Raw genomic sequence first — 18,031 nt, 5'->3', positions numbered from 1 at the left:
GACATCCACCTGAGTGACATATCTTCTTCCACTCATTTTATTTATTTATGTAGTTTAAATCCTTTTACTCTTTTTACAAAGAAGATTTAATCCTAAATCAGTATGGTCTAATACTTATGTCTGAAAGCTTTACTGACTGCCACAGATTAAACAAGGACTGATTCCTCTCTATTACTCTCTAAAGCTCAGCCAGTCCAGTCTTGATAAGCATGACTGGAGTCAGTGGAACAGCAAGTCTCTGTTCTGCACTGCTAGCATCCTCTGCCGCTCTGTGAAGTTTCCACTGGGAGCATAGCTCAGCACCTTCCCACCCCCTCCTCACGCTGGGAGACTGGCAGAGTGTTCCTGATCCTCTCTCACCCATCCCCCCCACCAACCCATCTTCCACACTCCCGCTGAGGGAGCGTTCTGCTTATTTATTTATCTGCGAGAAATGAACAAGCGTCACCCAGAACCATCTGTCAGGATTCGTGAGTGTCCTTCACAGCTTAGCACTTGCGAAATGCAAAATGAATGTCGTGCAAATAATTAATTTGAGAGCAATTTCAATTCTTGAATACACAATACATGCTAATGTTTTTCTTTTAAAGAGATGGCCAACAAATAGTTTGTATGCATCTACATTTCATGCAGCTGTGATAGGATAACCTTCCTTATTTCCAATTAAAGTAGTTGCTGTTGATTGTAAGCAGCTCATCCATCAGGGCTCTGCTACTTTTGATGGAATCAACACCCTCAGGCTACCGTGTATAACACCAAGACTGCCTGCTCTTTTCTTCTAAAAGTTTCTGCCTGAATCTCGTCATTGAGGAAAGGTGAAGATGTTAATCTTCCATATTTCCCTAATTAAACTCCGTGTCCCCCATTAATTACTCCCTTGCCTGGCCAACAATTTGTGAGAAACTCCAAGCTGCCAGACGGCTTTTATTGCAAACTATTAATTAGTGGTCGGCTGACTCAGGTAGAATCTTAAGTATTCTGGAGTATGGTTTATGGGTTTTTAGATACAGGGTTACAGCCAAATGATCTAACACTGGACTCATGTCCGCCATTTAGATGAATAAGAAGGTGCATTGACAGATGAAAGTATGTGCTCTAGTTGCAAAACACTGCAACACAGTCTCATGGCAACAGTCATAATATGTAATCGATACATGCATGCACCACATCTTTTCAAACAGTGTGAGGGCCACACAGTATCATGGGTGTGTAATTACTGTATTTGTAAATGTGTGAAGGCGCAATGCGGACGGGTTGAAAGACAAAAGAAGCATTAAGTCATGTATAGGACATTCATCCATAAGGTTTTATTCCTGTGTTAGACTTTTTTACACTTTTAAAATCGAAAATCGTTTTTCCTCAAGATCTCCATTTGTTTTGTGTTACTGTTTTCTGTGACTTTATGTCTGACTGGTTGGTTTGGTTGAGGAAACAAAATCCTCATGACCGTGAGACTGGACTTAGAGACGTGAAGTGTTGAATTTATTTTAAATTATTTTACGTCTTTCATTGTCTTGAAGTTACCAGTTTTAATTTCATTGAACTGAGACGAAGGCAGATTTTGTCCTCACCGCTGTAATTGTGTTCCTCTCTGGTTTTATCATACAGAAAAACAAATATGTTTACACACAAATGAGTCACATGTGGACAAATTCACATGAAACACGGGTCACACAGGTAATCTTTTCAGATCCCTGGCAAAGTCAGTTTCCTATCTGGTTGACAAACTTTTATCTGACAGCCTAGCGCCTGGTGGAGCACAGCTTTATTGAATTTTAATAAGTGGGTTGTATCAGGGAAGAAGCTTAACTTCGTTTTCTTCTTTCCAGGGAAATTGTATGTTTCCTTTATCCATTTTAGTTATCTTTTCAACTTTCTATTCCACTCAGAACAATCCTTTATAACAGGAGTTAATTTCGTTTTTGTTGGTTCTCAATTTTTTGCTAGTTTTTGTACAGCCTCGTTATATTATGTAATGCTACAGGGTTTTATTTTTTCCGAAAAAATGTTTTCTTCATTATCCTCTTTCTCTTGTATGCCCCATCAAAAAACCTTTCATCGTCCATGAGGACTATTATTTAAATATCTCTTCAAGTGTGAATCTGTGACAGCTCAACAATATAAATATTCTGACCCTACTTCTCCAGACTCATCCTTGCATCAGTTACAATAGATCATTTAATAATCAATAGCTACATAAATAAATGAATAAAATACTGTGTAATTACATGAGCATAGTCAGATTTTCTGTAAGTGATCACTCTCTCTCTCTGCAGGTTCCCTCCCTGTCAGTAACAGTCATGCATTAGGGGCTGCAAAGGCCTTTTCAGACTTAGGAAATTGGTTTGCAATGAAAACATATTCAGTTCCTGAGTGACTGTTGCATCAACAAATAGCTGCCTGTCCAGTGAAGTGAGGCATGGAGTTATTTCCCTGTCAGTCACTCAGGAAACACAATCTAATTCTAAAACTATTGGAGCCTGCCATCTGGTAAGAGCAAAGACAATGCTTTTACCCAAATATACATAAAAGACAGCTCTGACATTTTGTGGCCTCTGATGACAATGGCAGAAGCAGATTGCTGAACACTTTAAATTAGAGTTATACAGCACAATATCAATAAACTTTATAAACTCCTGGCCTAAATCTGTAAAACAGAAAGATGTATTTTTGTCTGATTTTACATTTTACTCTGACGTTTCAGTTTAGAATATGCCTCATGCATGTACATTCTTCTTTATTTCTTACTGAACCAATGAAGGCATTTTATTGCAACTATAACTTGTGACATAAACTAAAAAGACAGATACATTTTCCACAGGGGCACCTTCAATCACCATTGTCCCTCAGGCTCATCTGTGTTTTCGTTTAAAGATTCTGGGACTTCGCAGGAACGTGGGCAGTGAGTTAATGTGTTTTTTCTTTCAGATGTGGGTTCAGTGGAGGGCCTGGCTTACCACCGGGCTTGGGACACCCTGTACTGGACCAGCTCAACTACTTCTACCATCACTAGACAAACGGTGGACCAGAAACGAGCTGGCGCCTTAAGCAGGCAGGCTGTGGTCACTCTTTCAGAGGAAGACCACCCACACGTCCTGGCCCTGGATGAGTGTCAAAAGTAAGTAAGCTCTTCTTCATCTCAAAATACACTTTCTCACTTTTTCTCCAAACTCACTTATCCATGAACGTGTCTATTGGGCGATACATGTTCAACTACTCTGTTTTATCTCCACTAAGTGTTCTCAAACATGGTATCCTTTTCTTCATTGTTATGCTGATGATGCCACACTCTACATATCTTTTAATCCGCATTATCTTGTTTGGTTTGAAATTAAATCAGTACAAAGCTGTTCCATTTCATGCTCCAAGAGAATATATAATAACATAAAATCACAGTATTTAAAGAATATCATAGAATAAATTACTCTGCCTAAGCTCTGTTCACACCTGGTGTAAACATGAATCCAGGGCGATGCTATCACAAGTAGGCAGGTCTAAGTACAGGTGTGAATGCATTGCGATCTGATTGCGCACATTGTTTTTGGCGTTGGTCTACACTTTCACATCTTGCTTTGAAAGTGTGGGACTTAAAATGATCACTGAACAAAAAGGTGCCTTGTACCCTGAGCCAGCACTTGAAGAGAAAGCACTTAGGTTCAGTTCTGGAGTTTAGGTCACCACAAAAGGCAAATGCACACTAAGTGTTGTCTATTCATTAGTAGGGAAAGACTTTCTCCTCGTAGCTGTTAATGAACTAAATTAATTAATTCACAAATTAAATTACTGAATATGAGTAGGCTATGTGTAATTCCGTCACAGTCTCGTGACGGGGGCCTTTATTTACCTTTAGCAGAATGTCTCCATGTCACTGTTGTACACAGTTCAGCAGTGACAATGCTATGTGTATGACGCTTCCAGGGTTCCAGTTATAATCTGAGCTCTGTGCAGGTCTCAGACATCAGGGGGCAGGTAAATAAATTAATAATGGCTTGACATGTGTGCTTTCCAGTGAGCGAGAGAGACTTCATTGCGCACTGCTTTTCAATCCTTTCAGCTCACTTTTTTGTATAATGTTGCTAAGCAGCGCACTCACACGGTATTCACAACAAAAAGAGCTGTTCGGTGCTCTGAAACAGCGGCATCGATATCGATACACTGTTTTGAGACAGCAGCTGTTCCCACAATATTCTTCTCTGCTCCAAATGATGAGGGTGTTTATTTGCTAATACAGTAGAGCACAGAACTGAGATCCAGCCACAAGTGGTCACTTGAGACGCGTGGAGACACATTTTAATATTTTAATGATGGATGTGAACGAGGCTTAGATGTATTTCTTTTTGTTTCCAGATGGACAACTATAATGCACTGCTGTCAGCTTTTCCCAGGAAGTTTATAAATACACTTCACCTAATACGGAAGGTTGTTTCCAAAGTTTTAACTAGACCGCATTAGAGATGTCAAAAAAATCCATACCCTGGCCTCCTGTTAGTTGGAGGACAGATTTTAAGATCCTTGTACTTGTCTATAATTTTTTTCATGGACTGTGCTGTTGATGTGCTGCCAAGATTTGCCCAAGGTAGAGCTCTCAAATACACAGATCGTTTTCTGCTCACTATATCCGAAATGGAACAGTTTCTTTATGCATCCATGGGACAAAGAACTATTGTGGCTTTTAAGCTCATTGTCTTTCCTTTAATATTCTTTCTATTTGGAATGGAAGACTACTTTACTCACATTTTATAATGAAACGATGACTGAGAATTGTGATGGGATGAATGATTAATTATAAGCTTCGGTTTTGTTGTAAATTTTGACGACCAAAATGATCTGTCATAAACTGCACCAGTAGCTTCTAGAATAGTCGATTTAATGGTTTATTTTGTGTCTTCTGTTGTTCAGCAATATTCCTGTTACATATAGGTAAGGCTGCTTTTAAAACGTGAATTTTCATGAAAATAAAAATGCTACTGTGAGCAGTCTAAAAACTGTGAGTAACTTGCTCCTCGTGTTACACTAACTAAATTAATTTCTTGACCTCAGGCTGTCCTTGGTTGGCAGCTTGGCACCATATCCATCCCACTCCAGAAGTGCTGTCTGATAATTAGAATTCAAACTCAGGTGATTCATTAGTAGCTCTTGGCTGTGACTTTTGACCTGAATCTTTATTATCTAACTCAAGTGTACTTCATTAAAGAATGAAGTAAGAGACCAGGGTTTTTCTTTTTTATACCATCTAAATATGTATTCAGCTTTTGCTTTCAGTGATTTTTCTGCTTTTATTCCTGTGGATTTAAAATACTCATTGCCCATCTTTCAAATCCCATACGAACTGAGATATCAGTCATTTATTTATTTACTGCCGCTATCATCTGTTTTTCCTATTCACACAGAAAAAAAATATGCATAATGACTTTTATCTTGCAACCTGTGAAGCTAATCCGTTTTATCTAATTTAAACAGAGCTACTCTATCAGTGACAGGCTCCTTCGCGCAAAAAATAAGGGCAGCCAGTGAGGTCTTGACAGCTATGGGACGATGTTGATAATTGACTGACATGACTGCATAAACCCCTGGCACTCAAATTCGGCGAAGAACATTTTTCCTGTTCACTTCTCTGTGTTTTGCCTACATGGCAGAGAATTCCCTCAGTCACATATTAGTACAGCAGCTCTTATGAAAAGCCATTATTTCTGATCCCTTATTCAATTTCACATGAGAAGCATTTGTTTTTGTAGTTCTTGCTGCAGCGGTGTTGCTCTGCGGAAGGGATGTCGAGTTTCTTTTAGAGAGGAAGGGAGTCTCTGTCGATACCTACAAATGTAGCTCAGACCACTTGCTGTCTGCTCGCTGGCATTTAAACATTTGCTTTGTCCATTTCACATTTTTTAGCCTGATGTTTTGGACAAACTGGAATGAGCAGAGGCCCAGCATCATGAGGTCCACCTTGGCTGGCAAGAACATGAGGATCGTGATCAGCTCAGACATCTTGACGCCCAACGGACTGACCATTGACCACAAAGCAGAGAAGATCTACTTTTCGGATGGAAGCCTCGGCAAGATTGAAAGATGTGACTACGATGGTTCCAGCAGATATGTGAGTATGAAAAATATGGTTCCCAATTAAAATATAATTATTGTTGTTACCAGTTTTAAGCGATGGATTTATTTTTTACTGTTTTAGTTTTTTTATTCGTCATATCCCAATTGTTAATTTAACCACAGTATGGGTGCTGTGTCATTCACCTTAAGTTCCAGCTAAAAATGAATGTGTGTGATGAGAGAGACCTTAAAGGGTGCTTCAATCCCAATCTATCAATGTGCTGGATTCTTACAGCTATGAATAAGTGCATCTTGGACCATTTACCGCCCACCTGCTCGGAGCAGATCAATGGCTTGATGCACTCTTGGTTCCAGAATATTTGGGCCTCTTCGGTTATTTGTATTATCTTGTCTTTCCACGTTCTTCATTCTGATCATGCAAACAAAACTAAATCACAAACTAAAAAATCTTATTGCCATTAAATTTGAAGTGTGACCACCCTAATGTTGGCTTTTACCAAAGGCCTTTACTTTACTTTTACTAGTGTTTAGCCTTAGCTATCACATCCACCTGTAGTCTCTACAAGAAGCGATGTCTCACCCGGTCAAACAAAAATGATGCCACTGAATAAATTTTATTCATCGAGACTGTTGCAAAATTAACAATGGACCGTGCAAATCAAACTTGTAATTCGATTTCATTATTCCGCTGTTGTCTCCAGCAAATCAGCGGGCAACGCTGGAGGCTGACACATTGAAAACAGTTCACACAGAACAATTTATTCCTGTCTGTCCTCTCCCAATATTTGCATCCAAAACACCAGGTGTCAACGGCTGTGCACTCAATCCCCTTTTTTAAGGGACGTACCAAAGTAGCACCTGGAGCTCCACATTTTAAATTACGAAAGGTGACAAGTAGCTGTGATCACCAGCGTTGTGTGATTGAAATCATTCTGTTTAGCTTTTCATGCTCCCAGAGACAAAGGGGTTTAATTTTATTAATGCTAATTTATGTGTGGATCATTAACCGGATGACATTTGTGAATAGAAAACCTTATCAGGAAACCATTTCTTCACCAGACTGAGATTATTTGCAACACTGACATCTATGAAACGTAAAAAAAAATTTAAATAATAAATGTATACTAGTCACAATGGGGAAGGCCTCTATATTTAAAGGGATTCAACAAGTTAATGTAACTGGCTATACGTTTCACTGTCTCTACTGTGTTGTATACTTTCTGACCCCTCCTTTTTCCAAGGAATAGGGCACAGTATCCCATAAGAATGTAGAACTAAACTGACCTAAAGCACATATTCATGGACAGAATGCCACATTGTCTTTTTCTGATAAAAGTTTTTCCACCTCTCATCTAATCTCTCATCCCAACTGAGCTCCTGGAACAAGATCCTCCACAGAGCAGACGAGATTTAAAATATTTCTTTCTTTAGTCGTCTCTGAGGGTACAGATGGTTTCCTTAATCAGAGAAGCCATTCCTTGCTAAAGTAAATACAACTCAGATGGGAGTTAATGCTTTATGAATAGAAGTTTCATGCATAATGTATAAAATTCAGACTGGTGCTTACCAGCTGTGTCCGAGGTGAGCAGAGGATTACAGAGCAAGATGGTCTGTTTTGCTATGGATTTCAATTTTTGGTTGACATGACCTTTGCAGCTCAGCACCTTGGCCCATCTCAATTAGTTACCCATATGTTTGATGAGCTTGGTCACTAGGCTCAGAAAGTCTTCACCTCTGGGTCCCCACCTGCCCTTGTTGCCGCCTAGTCCTGCTAATGAAGGCTTTGCAGAGAGACTGCTCTAGGCACAGATCCTCCATCCCCATTAAAAAGTGCAAATTAAACAAAGATTGCTGACTGTCAACTTACACGCTTACTCAAACTGGAATTGTAAAAAATCATATTCACTATACACAAGAATGTCAATGCGGAGATGGCCGCTTAAGGCACCCTGTCGCTCTGCAGTCTTATGAATGTGTTAGTTCGTGTGGTATTGATGTTTTTAAAAATAGCTAAATTGCCAGTGGCTGCTGATTGAATTTTGGTATCCGAAATGGCTAAGGTCCTACAAGAAGTATGATGAAGGACATTAGAAAGCAACAGTTTTGTAATGAGGCACATGAATGCACACTTTCATGACAGTGGAGTATCCTTGAGGGTTCATACTCATCTTCACTGCAGAAGTGTCATTATAGACTGCCAGTGTGGATGCCAAGAAGAACAAGAGGTGTTGTATGGGTCTCTCTTCAGTGCCATTTTGAGAGTGGAGACCCCTTTCATTAACGATGCTTCACAAAGGGCAGCTTGGTACGTGATAAGGAAAGATGTCAGCATGTATAGCTGTAAAATGAAATGCTTTTCTGTCTGTGGATCGGAAGAAGGTCTGAGTTGGATTTGATCTAATGAGTAGGAAAATATTAGCGTCCAATATCCATATCCATGAACACTTGATCCGATTGTTTCTTCTAGTTGGATTAAATTCATTCTTTCTGTGCATGTTTGCCCAAGGTAATGTGACAAGCATCTGGTAGAGGCAGAACATAGAGAGCGCACAACAAGATGAATGAAAAGATGAATGAAACCAGAATCGAAGCAGATGTAGGTCATCGCTTTCTAATGAATGTTTTCAGTGCTGAAAAAAAACAACAACATTCTACTTGACACTCCATAGCGGGCAAAACCAGTCTGCACTGTTTTGGGGAATGTAAACGCATAATTGGATTCATGTTTTTAGCATCCATGGACAGTGCCTTGCAAAAGTATTCATCCTCCTTGGCATTTTTCATGTTTTTCCCCTCACGACTTGCAATTAAAATTGGTTGTTTGAGGATTTGTATCGTTTCATTTACAGAACATGCCTACAACTTTGGGGATTGTGATTTTTATTGTGAAGCAAACAACAAATAGGGCAAAATAACAGAAACCTTCAATGTCCATAACTGTTCACCCCTGTAAAGTCAGTACTTTGTAGAGCCATCTTTTGCGGCAATTATAGCTGCAAGACTCTTTGGATAAGTCTCTATGAGTTTGCCACATCTAACCACTGGTATTTTTGCCCATTCCTCAGGCAAAACTTCTCCAGCTCTTTCAAGTTGGATGGGTTCCGCTGGTGAACGGCAATCTTCAAGTTTGACAACAGATTCTCAATTAGATTGAGGTCTGGGCTTTGACTAGGCCATTCCAACACATTTCAATGTTTCCCCTTAAACAACTCAAGTGTTGTTTTAGCAATATGCTTATTTTGTATTGTCTGCAATCTCTGTCCCAGTCTCAAATCACTGGCAGACTGAAACAAGTTGTGCTCAAGAATGTCCCTGTATTTAGCACCATCCATATTTCCCTCAATTCTGACCAATTTCTGACTCCCTGCTGCTGAAAAACATCCCCACAGTATGATGCTGCCACCACCATGTTTCACTGTGGGGATGATGTTCAGGGTGCTTTCTTTCCTCTTTGTCTGTTTTTCTCTTTCTTTCCTCCTTAAATCTATTGTCTGCCTTCATTTCTTTCTCTTCTTTCTTTGTGTACATATTCACGTCTTGTGATACGATGTGTTGGGTTTGCACCAGACATAACATTTCCGTTGGTGGCCAAAAAGTTACATTTTAGTCTCATCTGACCAGAGCGCCTTCCTCGATACATTTTGGGGAGTCTCCCACGTGCCTTTTGGCAAACTCAAAATGTTCTTTCCTATTTTTATCTTTAAGTAATATTATTTTTTTTTTGGCCACTTTTCCCGAAAGCCCAGCTCTATCTTATGGTCAGATACTCCAGTCTCTGCTTTGGAACTCTCTTTGCAGCTCCTTCAGGGTTACCTTTGGTCTCTGCGCTGCCTCTCTGATTTATGCCCTCCTTGCCCGGTCCGTGAATTCTGGTGGGCGGCCCTCTCTTGGCAGTTCTTTTGTGGTACCATGTTCTTTTCATTTGATGATGATGGATTTGATGGTGCTCCGGGGGAACATCAAAGATATGGATATTTTTTTTTATAACCCAACCTCGAATTGTACTTCTCAACAATTTTGTCTCTGACTTGTGTGGAGAGCTCCTTGGTCTTTATGGTGTGGTTTGGTTAGTGGTGCCTCTTGCTCAGTGGTGTTGAAGCCTCTGGGGCCTTTCAGAAAAGGTGTACATGTACTGACAGATCATGTGACACTTAGATTGCACACAGGTGGACCTTATTTCACAGATATTGTGACTTCTGAAGGTAATTGTTTGCACCAGAACTTTTTAGGGGCTTCATAGCAAACGGAGTGTGTACACATGGCAATTTTTATTTTAGATTTTTCTCATTTCACTTCACCAACTAAGACTATTTTGTGCAGATCCATCACAATCAACAGGTTGTAATGTAACAAAATAGGTAAAAAGCCAACAGGGATGAATACTTTTGCAAGGCACTGTAAACAGCTAAAGTTGGAATCTCTAATCAGAATGGTTTCAGTCAGGTTAAAGCAAAATTGTCCATGTAAACGTAGCTAGTGTCGAACAGAGCGATGCTGTGTGAACTATTTTTACATTTTTTTACCAAAAATATTCCTTCATCAGGAAACTAATGGGTCGCTGGCTGTAAACCTGATGTCTCCCAAATCTAATTTCCTATCAATATGTTCCACCACCCCACCCCATCTGGCGTTTATCTCTCTTTCTCTCCTTGTCTCTCACTTGCCTGATGGCCAGTTGTTGCTTCCACACGCTGGGCTCCTTTAATCAACACCTGTCCTATTAATCCCAGTATGGCACAGGGCTAATGTGATGTCGCTTACAAGCCTGTCCCACTAATGGCTTAGACTACAGAGCTGCTGGAGTCCCTGATTCCCCCACACAAACGTGGAGAGTCCCAGAAGGAGGCATCTGATGGATTCATATCTCCCGTCCAATGGCACAGTCATTTACTCTCCAAACATCTGGGTTAAGCAGTCAAGTGGGCGGCAGGGGTGATTTGTTGATTAATGGGTGGAAATATTGTTCTTTGCATTTGTTCCTGAGGCCGTACTCAACGTCATGCCATTACTGTCTCCAGCCAGGTTTGTGGTTTTTGTGAGAATACCAAATGTGCTGTGGTTGTATTGTGTATTCCAGCAAATAGAAGATGACCTAACAGCATTGCTGTGCTCCACAATTTTTAGGTCATAGTCAAATCAGGATCTGGAAACATCTATGGGCTTGCCATCTATGCAGATTTCATCTACTGGTCAGACTGGGCCCGGAGGTCTGTGCTGCGCTCCAACAAGTACACAGGTGGTGACACCAAGGTACTCCGAGCAGATATACCCCATCAACCAATGGGAATTATAGCTGTGGCAGAAGACACCAACAACTGTGAGTATTTACACACCTGGAGCAGGGCCAAATTTATCACCAGTGTATTGTGTCTGCAAATGTTTGTGCATTACGTGGTTTGCAGGTGCCCGGTCGCTCACGTGCGCTTACGGGCAAGAGTTTATGCGCTCACATATTTATTATGTTAGTGTGGTTTAAAAATAAACATGTAGGTGCAGCACTTTCTGCTCTAGCAATATGAGAATATTACAGGAAAATGTGTTTATCAGTGTCACTTTTTGCAGGGCCTGATTCAGTTTCATCCCCAACTGACTTGACATGTTTTCATTGCTACAGCCTTTGAGGAAGTAATAAAGCTACATTCTAGCCACTATTGACAAGAGAAAAACATTATACTGTATCAGCAGATATTTTAGTTTGGTTCTTTATACACTGCCTGGCCCAAAAAAAAAGTCGCCACCCGGATTTAACTAAGCAAATGAGTAGCTTCTCATTTCTTAAACAACCATGTTCAAAGACACATCCTGTGGTCGTGGAAAAGGTGTTAGTCTGTTTGAGAAGGGTCAAATCACTGGCATGCATCAAGCAGAGTAGACATCTAAGGAGATTGGAGAAGCTACTAAAATTGGGTTAAGAACTGTCCAACGCATTATTAAAAACTGGAAGGATAGTGGGGAACCAGCACATCAGCCTAGTGCCTACTGTACAAGCCTGTGGGAGCAGTGCTATGATCTGGGGTTGCTGCAGTTGGTCAGGTCTAGGTTCAGCAACATTATGTGCCCAAAGAAAGAGTCAGCTGACTACCTGAATATACTTTTTTGGCCAGGCAGTGTATAGGACTTATGTTTAAATATCAATCAAGGTGAAAACAAAATACATTTTAAACTTGATTTCAATTTATACAGCATTTTACAAAGAAATGGATAGAAATGCACAGTATTTTATTTGAATTAAGAAAATTAAAAGTTCTTCTAAAAGTTCTACACAGACATTCTACACAGATACCAGCCGGTTACAACCTAATAGCAACTTATTTGATGTACACAACAGCAAGGTTGATAAATGAAAGTGGTCTTATTTAGAATGGCTAGAAACTTGAGCCTCAGTGGTAATTAATAAAAAAGGTAGCTTATGTTGTAGAGGGAGTCTCTTAAGTGCCGTATAAAGTTTAATTTCCAAGTAGGACAAAGGGATATGGGCTAAAGTGTATCCAACTGGCTGGCCTAGGATGGAGCCAAACTTTTTCTTGTTTATCTTCTTCATCTTCCTGTGACCTGCGCAAACGCTGCTCCAAGACTCCAGGATAATCCTTAGCTTTGATGAGCAAAGGTGGATTTGAAAATGAGTTTATCATTTTTAATATTTACGTTAACTTCCTTTTGCATTGTCCTTATCATGGGTATCCTGACTGTAAATAATCCTACCTGAGCAGCGGAACAGATGAATGTTTTCTTCTCTTATGAATAAATACTGATGTCTGGAGGGCATAGTAACAGAGAGTCTCCAGTGGACATGTACAGTTTGTCTTTGAACATTTGCACTTGATACTTTATATTTGATTTCTCTTTTTTTCTGAGCTTCTTTTACACATTTTTTTTTCTTTTTCAGGGCTTGAAAGGCACATTCATTTCTTCCACGGGTTATGGATGCAGTTTGATCATCTCACTTGGAATGAATTTTGCATTAGAACATTTATATCAGCAGCAAAGATCAGGGTGTCAGGGCCTCAGACTTCAAAAGGAACACGATTTACTCACCATTTAAGAGGGAGAAAAAGAGTTATTTATATTAAAGGAAATGGAATTTATTTGGAATATATAAACAACAGAACAATCAGAACAACAATATATTGAACATCTCCCTGCAGATTTTCTTTTTCTTTGACTTCTCCTTAATCAGTCCTGTTTGGTTGTTACTGAAGGTGAGCTGTCCCCATGTCGACACATGAACGGAGGCTGCGGTGACCTTTGTCTCCTGACCCCGCATGGCAGGGTCAACTGCACTTGCCGTGGAGAGCGTGTGCTGTTAGACGACAGCAGATGTGTGTGTAAGTCATCCGACGGCCCGTATTTAATTATAGCGGGGTTACTCACTAACCTTTCAAACGTTCTCAGCATCGGGCATTGATTTTAAAGACAGCCTTTATAGATTTTTTGTTTTGAAGGGTCTTTGGCTACGTTTATATTCATAATGTCCCTGGCTTCTGGCTGTTATTTTTTTATGCATTTAGTTTTGTTCTGTTTACACAAACCTTTGATATCTCTGTATTGATTTCTTTGTACATAACTACGCACAAACAAGCCAGACCAGATGCTGTTTCTTCCTCTGTGACTAAGCAGCGAGCTTGTAATTACTTTTGCAGTCATAGTCAATGCTGTTCAACAATATAGAAATAGCAATAAATAAAGGAATGCTGTTGTATGGCTTTATGCAGACTGCAGAAAATGGAGTGGAAATGAGTGGGATGTTTGCCACGGTTACCTGTCTAAAGTTACTGTCTAAAGTTGAAAGCTTTGCGGTGCTGTCTCACTTCCTAATTTGACATCGCTGCTTGAATTTGAAATGCTGCGTGATGGCAGACCATATGGTGGGAGGAGCTGTTCAAACGAGGGAAGTTTGGCCAGGCTGAACATGGCAAGTGACTCAGAGCTGGATTCTAGCTTGAATGTCATGGCAGAGGATGGCAGGGTTTTTTTACCACAACCTTATTCCACTCATCACTGGAGCAGGAATAATTTAGTATTTTTAATGTATTTGAAGCTGCAGGTAACACTGGAGAGAGAGAGAGAGAGAGAGAGAGAGAGAGAGAGAGAGAGGGGGAAGGAGAGAGAGAGAAGTCCACGAAGTTATTGTTGGAATTTTAAATTCTGTCTAATTTGTGGGTTAAATAGGAATCAGCCCCAATTAACAGAGTTATTGAATGCCGATATCAGATGTTAACAGTTTGTATGAACTTTTTTCATTTTGACATTTTCACAGTCCTTGTTGTCTTCTTCTGCAGCAGAGAATTCTTCCTGTAACATCTACACTGAGTTTGAGTGTGGGAATGGAGAGTGCATAAACTACCAGCTGACCTGTGACGGAATAGCCCACTGCAAAGATAAATCGGATGAGAAGATGCAGTACTGTGGTAAGCTCACACCGCTGTTTTGGAATTCTTCTAGCCATAAAACCTTCTTGCTAAGTGACATTGGTGTATTTATGGTATTCAAACAGTGCTTGTTATTTTTAACATATTCATGCAAGTCACTGTGTTCAGACAACAGGAGCTGTCGGAAGGGTTTCAGACCCTGTTACAACCAACGGTGTGTGGCCAGCAGTCGCTTCTGCGACGGGATCGATGACTGTGGGGATCATTCTGATGAAGCTTTCTGTAGCAGTGAGTCACAGCCGTTTGATCTCCTGCTCCAGAATCCAGTCACGCTAATGCTTTGATTCATTCTGCACATTTGGCCGCATGCTGTGCTAAGCCTTCACCGTAATTAGCCTCAAGATCAGAAAGAGTGCACAAAGTCAAGGAGACTTCCAGCCCCTCCAATAAAAAGCTGCTTCTGGTAGCCTGGATACTGTTTAATCTCATGCAAGTATGGTCGGAATCATTTTAAGTTTTGATAGTATTTGTGCTATGAGTTTACAGTTGTGTTGCCAACCATGATGTGATTGGTGCTAGTTGGGAAATGTTAAGGTGTATAGATTCTTACTCAGCTGACTGAGTCCACAAGGAGACAGCAGTAGGTTTATAATTAATATGGACCTTCCAGCTCAGCAGTCTGGGGTTTCAGGAAGGAGTTTATCTCATCATGGTGTGTCACTCCATGGCTTGTATTTTCTTTTTAATTAGATGTCAACAATAACTTCTGCCGTTACATTAAATTATAGTTTTAGCAAGTTCTATGCAGATAATAAAATGCAGAGAAATGACCACAGAGAATAGTTGGTAAATAAAATGGAAAGCCAAGAATCCCTTGAGATTCCACATGAGAGTGGTGATCCCTCAGTCCTGGTTGATTTGGCTACACTGGTAGTTAACGGTGGATACCTTTGTCCATCAATCTGTGACCAGCTATGACCCGTTGAACACAGTGAAATACAAATTCCCAAGATGGCAACAATGAGTCTCCCACATTGGCCTTCAAAACAGTTTTTCATCCTATGATTGACGTCACGGAGGCTACGTCCATCTTTATATGCATTCAGTGATTATATGCAAAATGTGGCATACAACTTTTTTGCTTATTTACAATCACCATTGCATGCCTTATTGGCTCCAGACAACAAAATGCACGTGGGTCACATTTTATTGTTGTAGCCAGAGTCAATTCTCATCAGAATATGAGTCTGGGGTGTTTCAGCTTATACAGAGAAAACAAAAACCTCTTCATGCAAACAGATAGTCCTATAACTAATAAACAAATTCAACTCCTTCAAATGACAGGTATGACTGACGCTGTTGCTCTTCTTCCATCTTCCATCAACGCATTAAACCTGCAAAAGGGAACCCCTCATCAACAGAGCAAATCCAGACCAGCATTCCCCACAAAAAGTTTGTGGGCGAAGAAACATTCCAGGCTACCAGTGAAATGTTTGGTTTGCATCAGCAGGAATCTTTGAACCCATCCACTATCATCTGATGATTTAGCATTCTATGTTCATATCCAGATATAATATTACAGTGGCAGTAACTTAATGCAGCATTTTTTTCAGAACAGACACGAAGTTCATAAAAATACCTATTTGTAAATAGATATTAAAATAACAGGCATTTATTTAAATGAAAATCTTCCAGATTGACGCTATGAGTGTTATTTGCCCCGGGAGTCTTAATGGTATTCAGACAGCTTTTACAGCACAGATACTGACACTGTCTGGCAGTTTTGAAGCTGGAGCTAATTTTCACCACTCCCAGAAAGAGTTTCTAAGTATTATCATGAGCTGCACCTGTAACTCTCTCCACTGTCTCTGTTCTGTTATCTTTTTGAAATGCTAATTCTCTCTCCCAGATGTCACATGTGGCTCATCAGAATCATCTTGCAAAGATGGAAGCTGCGTACCAAGCTCAGCCTGGTGTAACCAGGTCATTGACTGTGCCGACGCGTCTGATGAAAAAAACTGCAGTAAGTCCTTAAGTACATGTAGTTAAAATGAAAATGTCCACACAGATGTATCTTTAGTGGATAGGATGGACACTTGCCCTTACCGTCCCGATCGGCAGCACTGTGACAAGACAGTTATTGTGGTGCTGTGTTTTGTATTCAGACCACAGCGACTGCTCTCACTTTTACAAGCTGGGGGTGAAAGAAAAAGGTTTCATCAGCTGCAACTCCACCTCGCTGTGCATCCATCCCTCATGGATCTGCGATGGTGCAAATGACTGTGGAGACTATGCTGACGAGACCAACTGCCAGGGTGAGTGGCAGCACAAACACACAAACACAAAGACACATATTCTGTGTGCACATTCAGAGGCAGGTCAAGGGAACAGGCTTCAGTTAGAAGAGATTTTAAACATAGATTTTCAGAGATGATTATGACAGTGAAATAAGAGATAAAGATGGAGTCTAGGAAGAGATAATGGCCCCAATCATTGCCAATACCCAGAGGGCTAACTTGTTGTTTGTCCCAGTTTCCCATGGGCAGAAGTGCGAGGAGGGCCACTTTGCTTGTCCAAGTGGGAACTGCATTTCCAGCGTGTGGCTGTGTGATGGTCAGAAGGACTGCGAAGATGGAGCAGATGAATTCCAATGTGGTAAGCCAAACAGATCTTACTTGTCCATCCACACAGTAGTCTGAAATATAATAAGGTATTTGTTGCTGCTCACTAGACGGTCAGTAGCTGGAAAGACATTTATTTTCTATTAATGAGAAGCAGTTTGTTGTAATGTTTTTGTCACTTAAATAGATCCAAGCCTGCAAGAAATATTACATAAAATATATTAGGATGAGGCTGAAAGACAAGAGATGATTGTTTATCACGCCATAAGGCAATTTCTCCTCACTTTGTTGTGCTTCCCATTATTGTGTGTTTGGGATGTCTCAAGTGGGTGTTGCTGCTCGTTTGAAAGTCTAATTTCGACCCTGAATCCAGAGCGAGGCTGTTGAGGACACACATTTTTCTCCCTTCTCTCTTTGAATTAGAATATACAGCACTTCCAGTGTGACAATTAATTAATGAGCCATCAGTCACCGGAATGGTTACACCGGAAAGCCGTGACATATGAAGGGATTATGCAGTACAATGCCACTCCTCTGCCTCCCTCACTAGAGGCAGCAAGAGCATTCTTACGTATGCTGCGATGCATGCTTCGCAGAAGTGTTCGCAGAACTTACTGTGACAAAGTCAAGTTCTCTCCAATTAAACAGGAGGAGCATAATCAAGTCGTTGCGTGGTTTAATGTAATTTGTACACGCAACCAGCAAGCTCACAGACAAAAGCACACATGCCTATTCACAATGACATGTATATGTGCTTTTGTGTGCCTTTTGGTCTTAAAGAAAAATGGGCTGGCTGCTTTAACGTAGGTGCCCAGAGTAGCTGTTGAGCTCCACCATGACACGCATAGAAGGTAATTGGATCTGATTAATTAGTCCACGCTGTAAAAGAACACTCGCTGCCTGTATTTGAATTGTCGGCCTATTTTATTGTCTACGCCATAGTCAGCCTGTATGCTCTAGCCTAGTTAAAGTCTAAAAAGT

General features: G+C 40.5%; 1 protein-coding gene across 1 annotated transcript in view; it reads left to right on the top strand.

Moving 5' to 3' along the window:
* lrp1bb (low density lipoprotein receptor-related protein 1Bb) overlaps positions 1-18,031 on the top strand; it is a gene marked incomplete at its 5' end in the record, with an annotated part of 267,322 nt that overhangs the window by 191,810 nt on the left and 57,481 nt on the right. The window contains 9 exons of the mRNA XM_084544895.1: positions 2,929-3,118; positions 5,890-6,094; positions 11,185-11,377; positions 13,260-13,385; positions 14,340-14,468; positions 14,598-14,717; positions 16,339-16,452; positions 16,595-16,744; positions 16,962-17,084. Coding sequence (XP_084401021.1) covers positions 2,929-3,118; positions 5,890-6,094; positions 11,185-11,377; positions 13,260-13,385; positions 14,340-14,468; positions 14,598-14,717; positions 16,339-16,452; positions 16,595-16,744; positions 16,962-17,084 — 1,350 coding nt within the window. The remainder of the gene's footprint in view (positions 1-2,928; positions 3,119-5,889; positions 6,095-11,184; positions 11,378-13,259; positions 13,386-14,339; positions 14,469-14,597; positions 14,718-16,338; positions 16,453-16,594; positions 16,745-16,961; positions 17,085-18,031) is intronic.

Source organism: Chelon labrosus (assembly GCF_963514085.1).
Source record: "Chelon labrosus genome assembly, chromosome: 5".
Classification (NCBI taxonomy): domain Eukaryota; kingdom Metazoa; phylum Chordata; class Actinopteri; order Mugiliformes; family Mugilidae; genus Chelon; species Chelon labrosus.
Note: the sequence above shows the minus strand (reverse complement) of the source record. Positions and strands in the feature narration are given on the sequence as shown.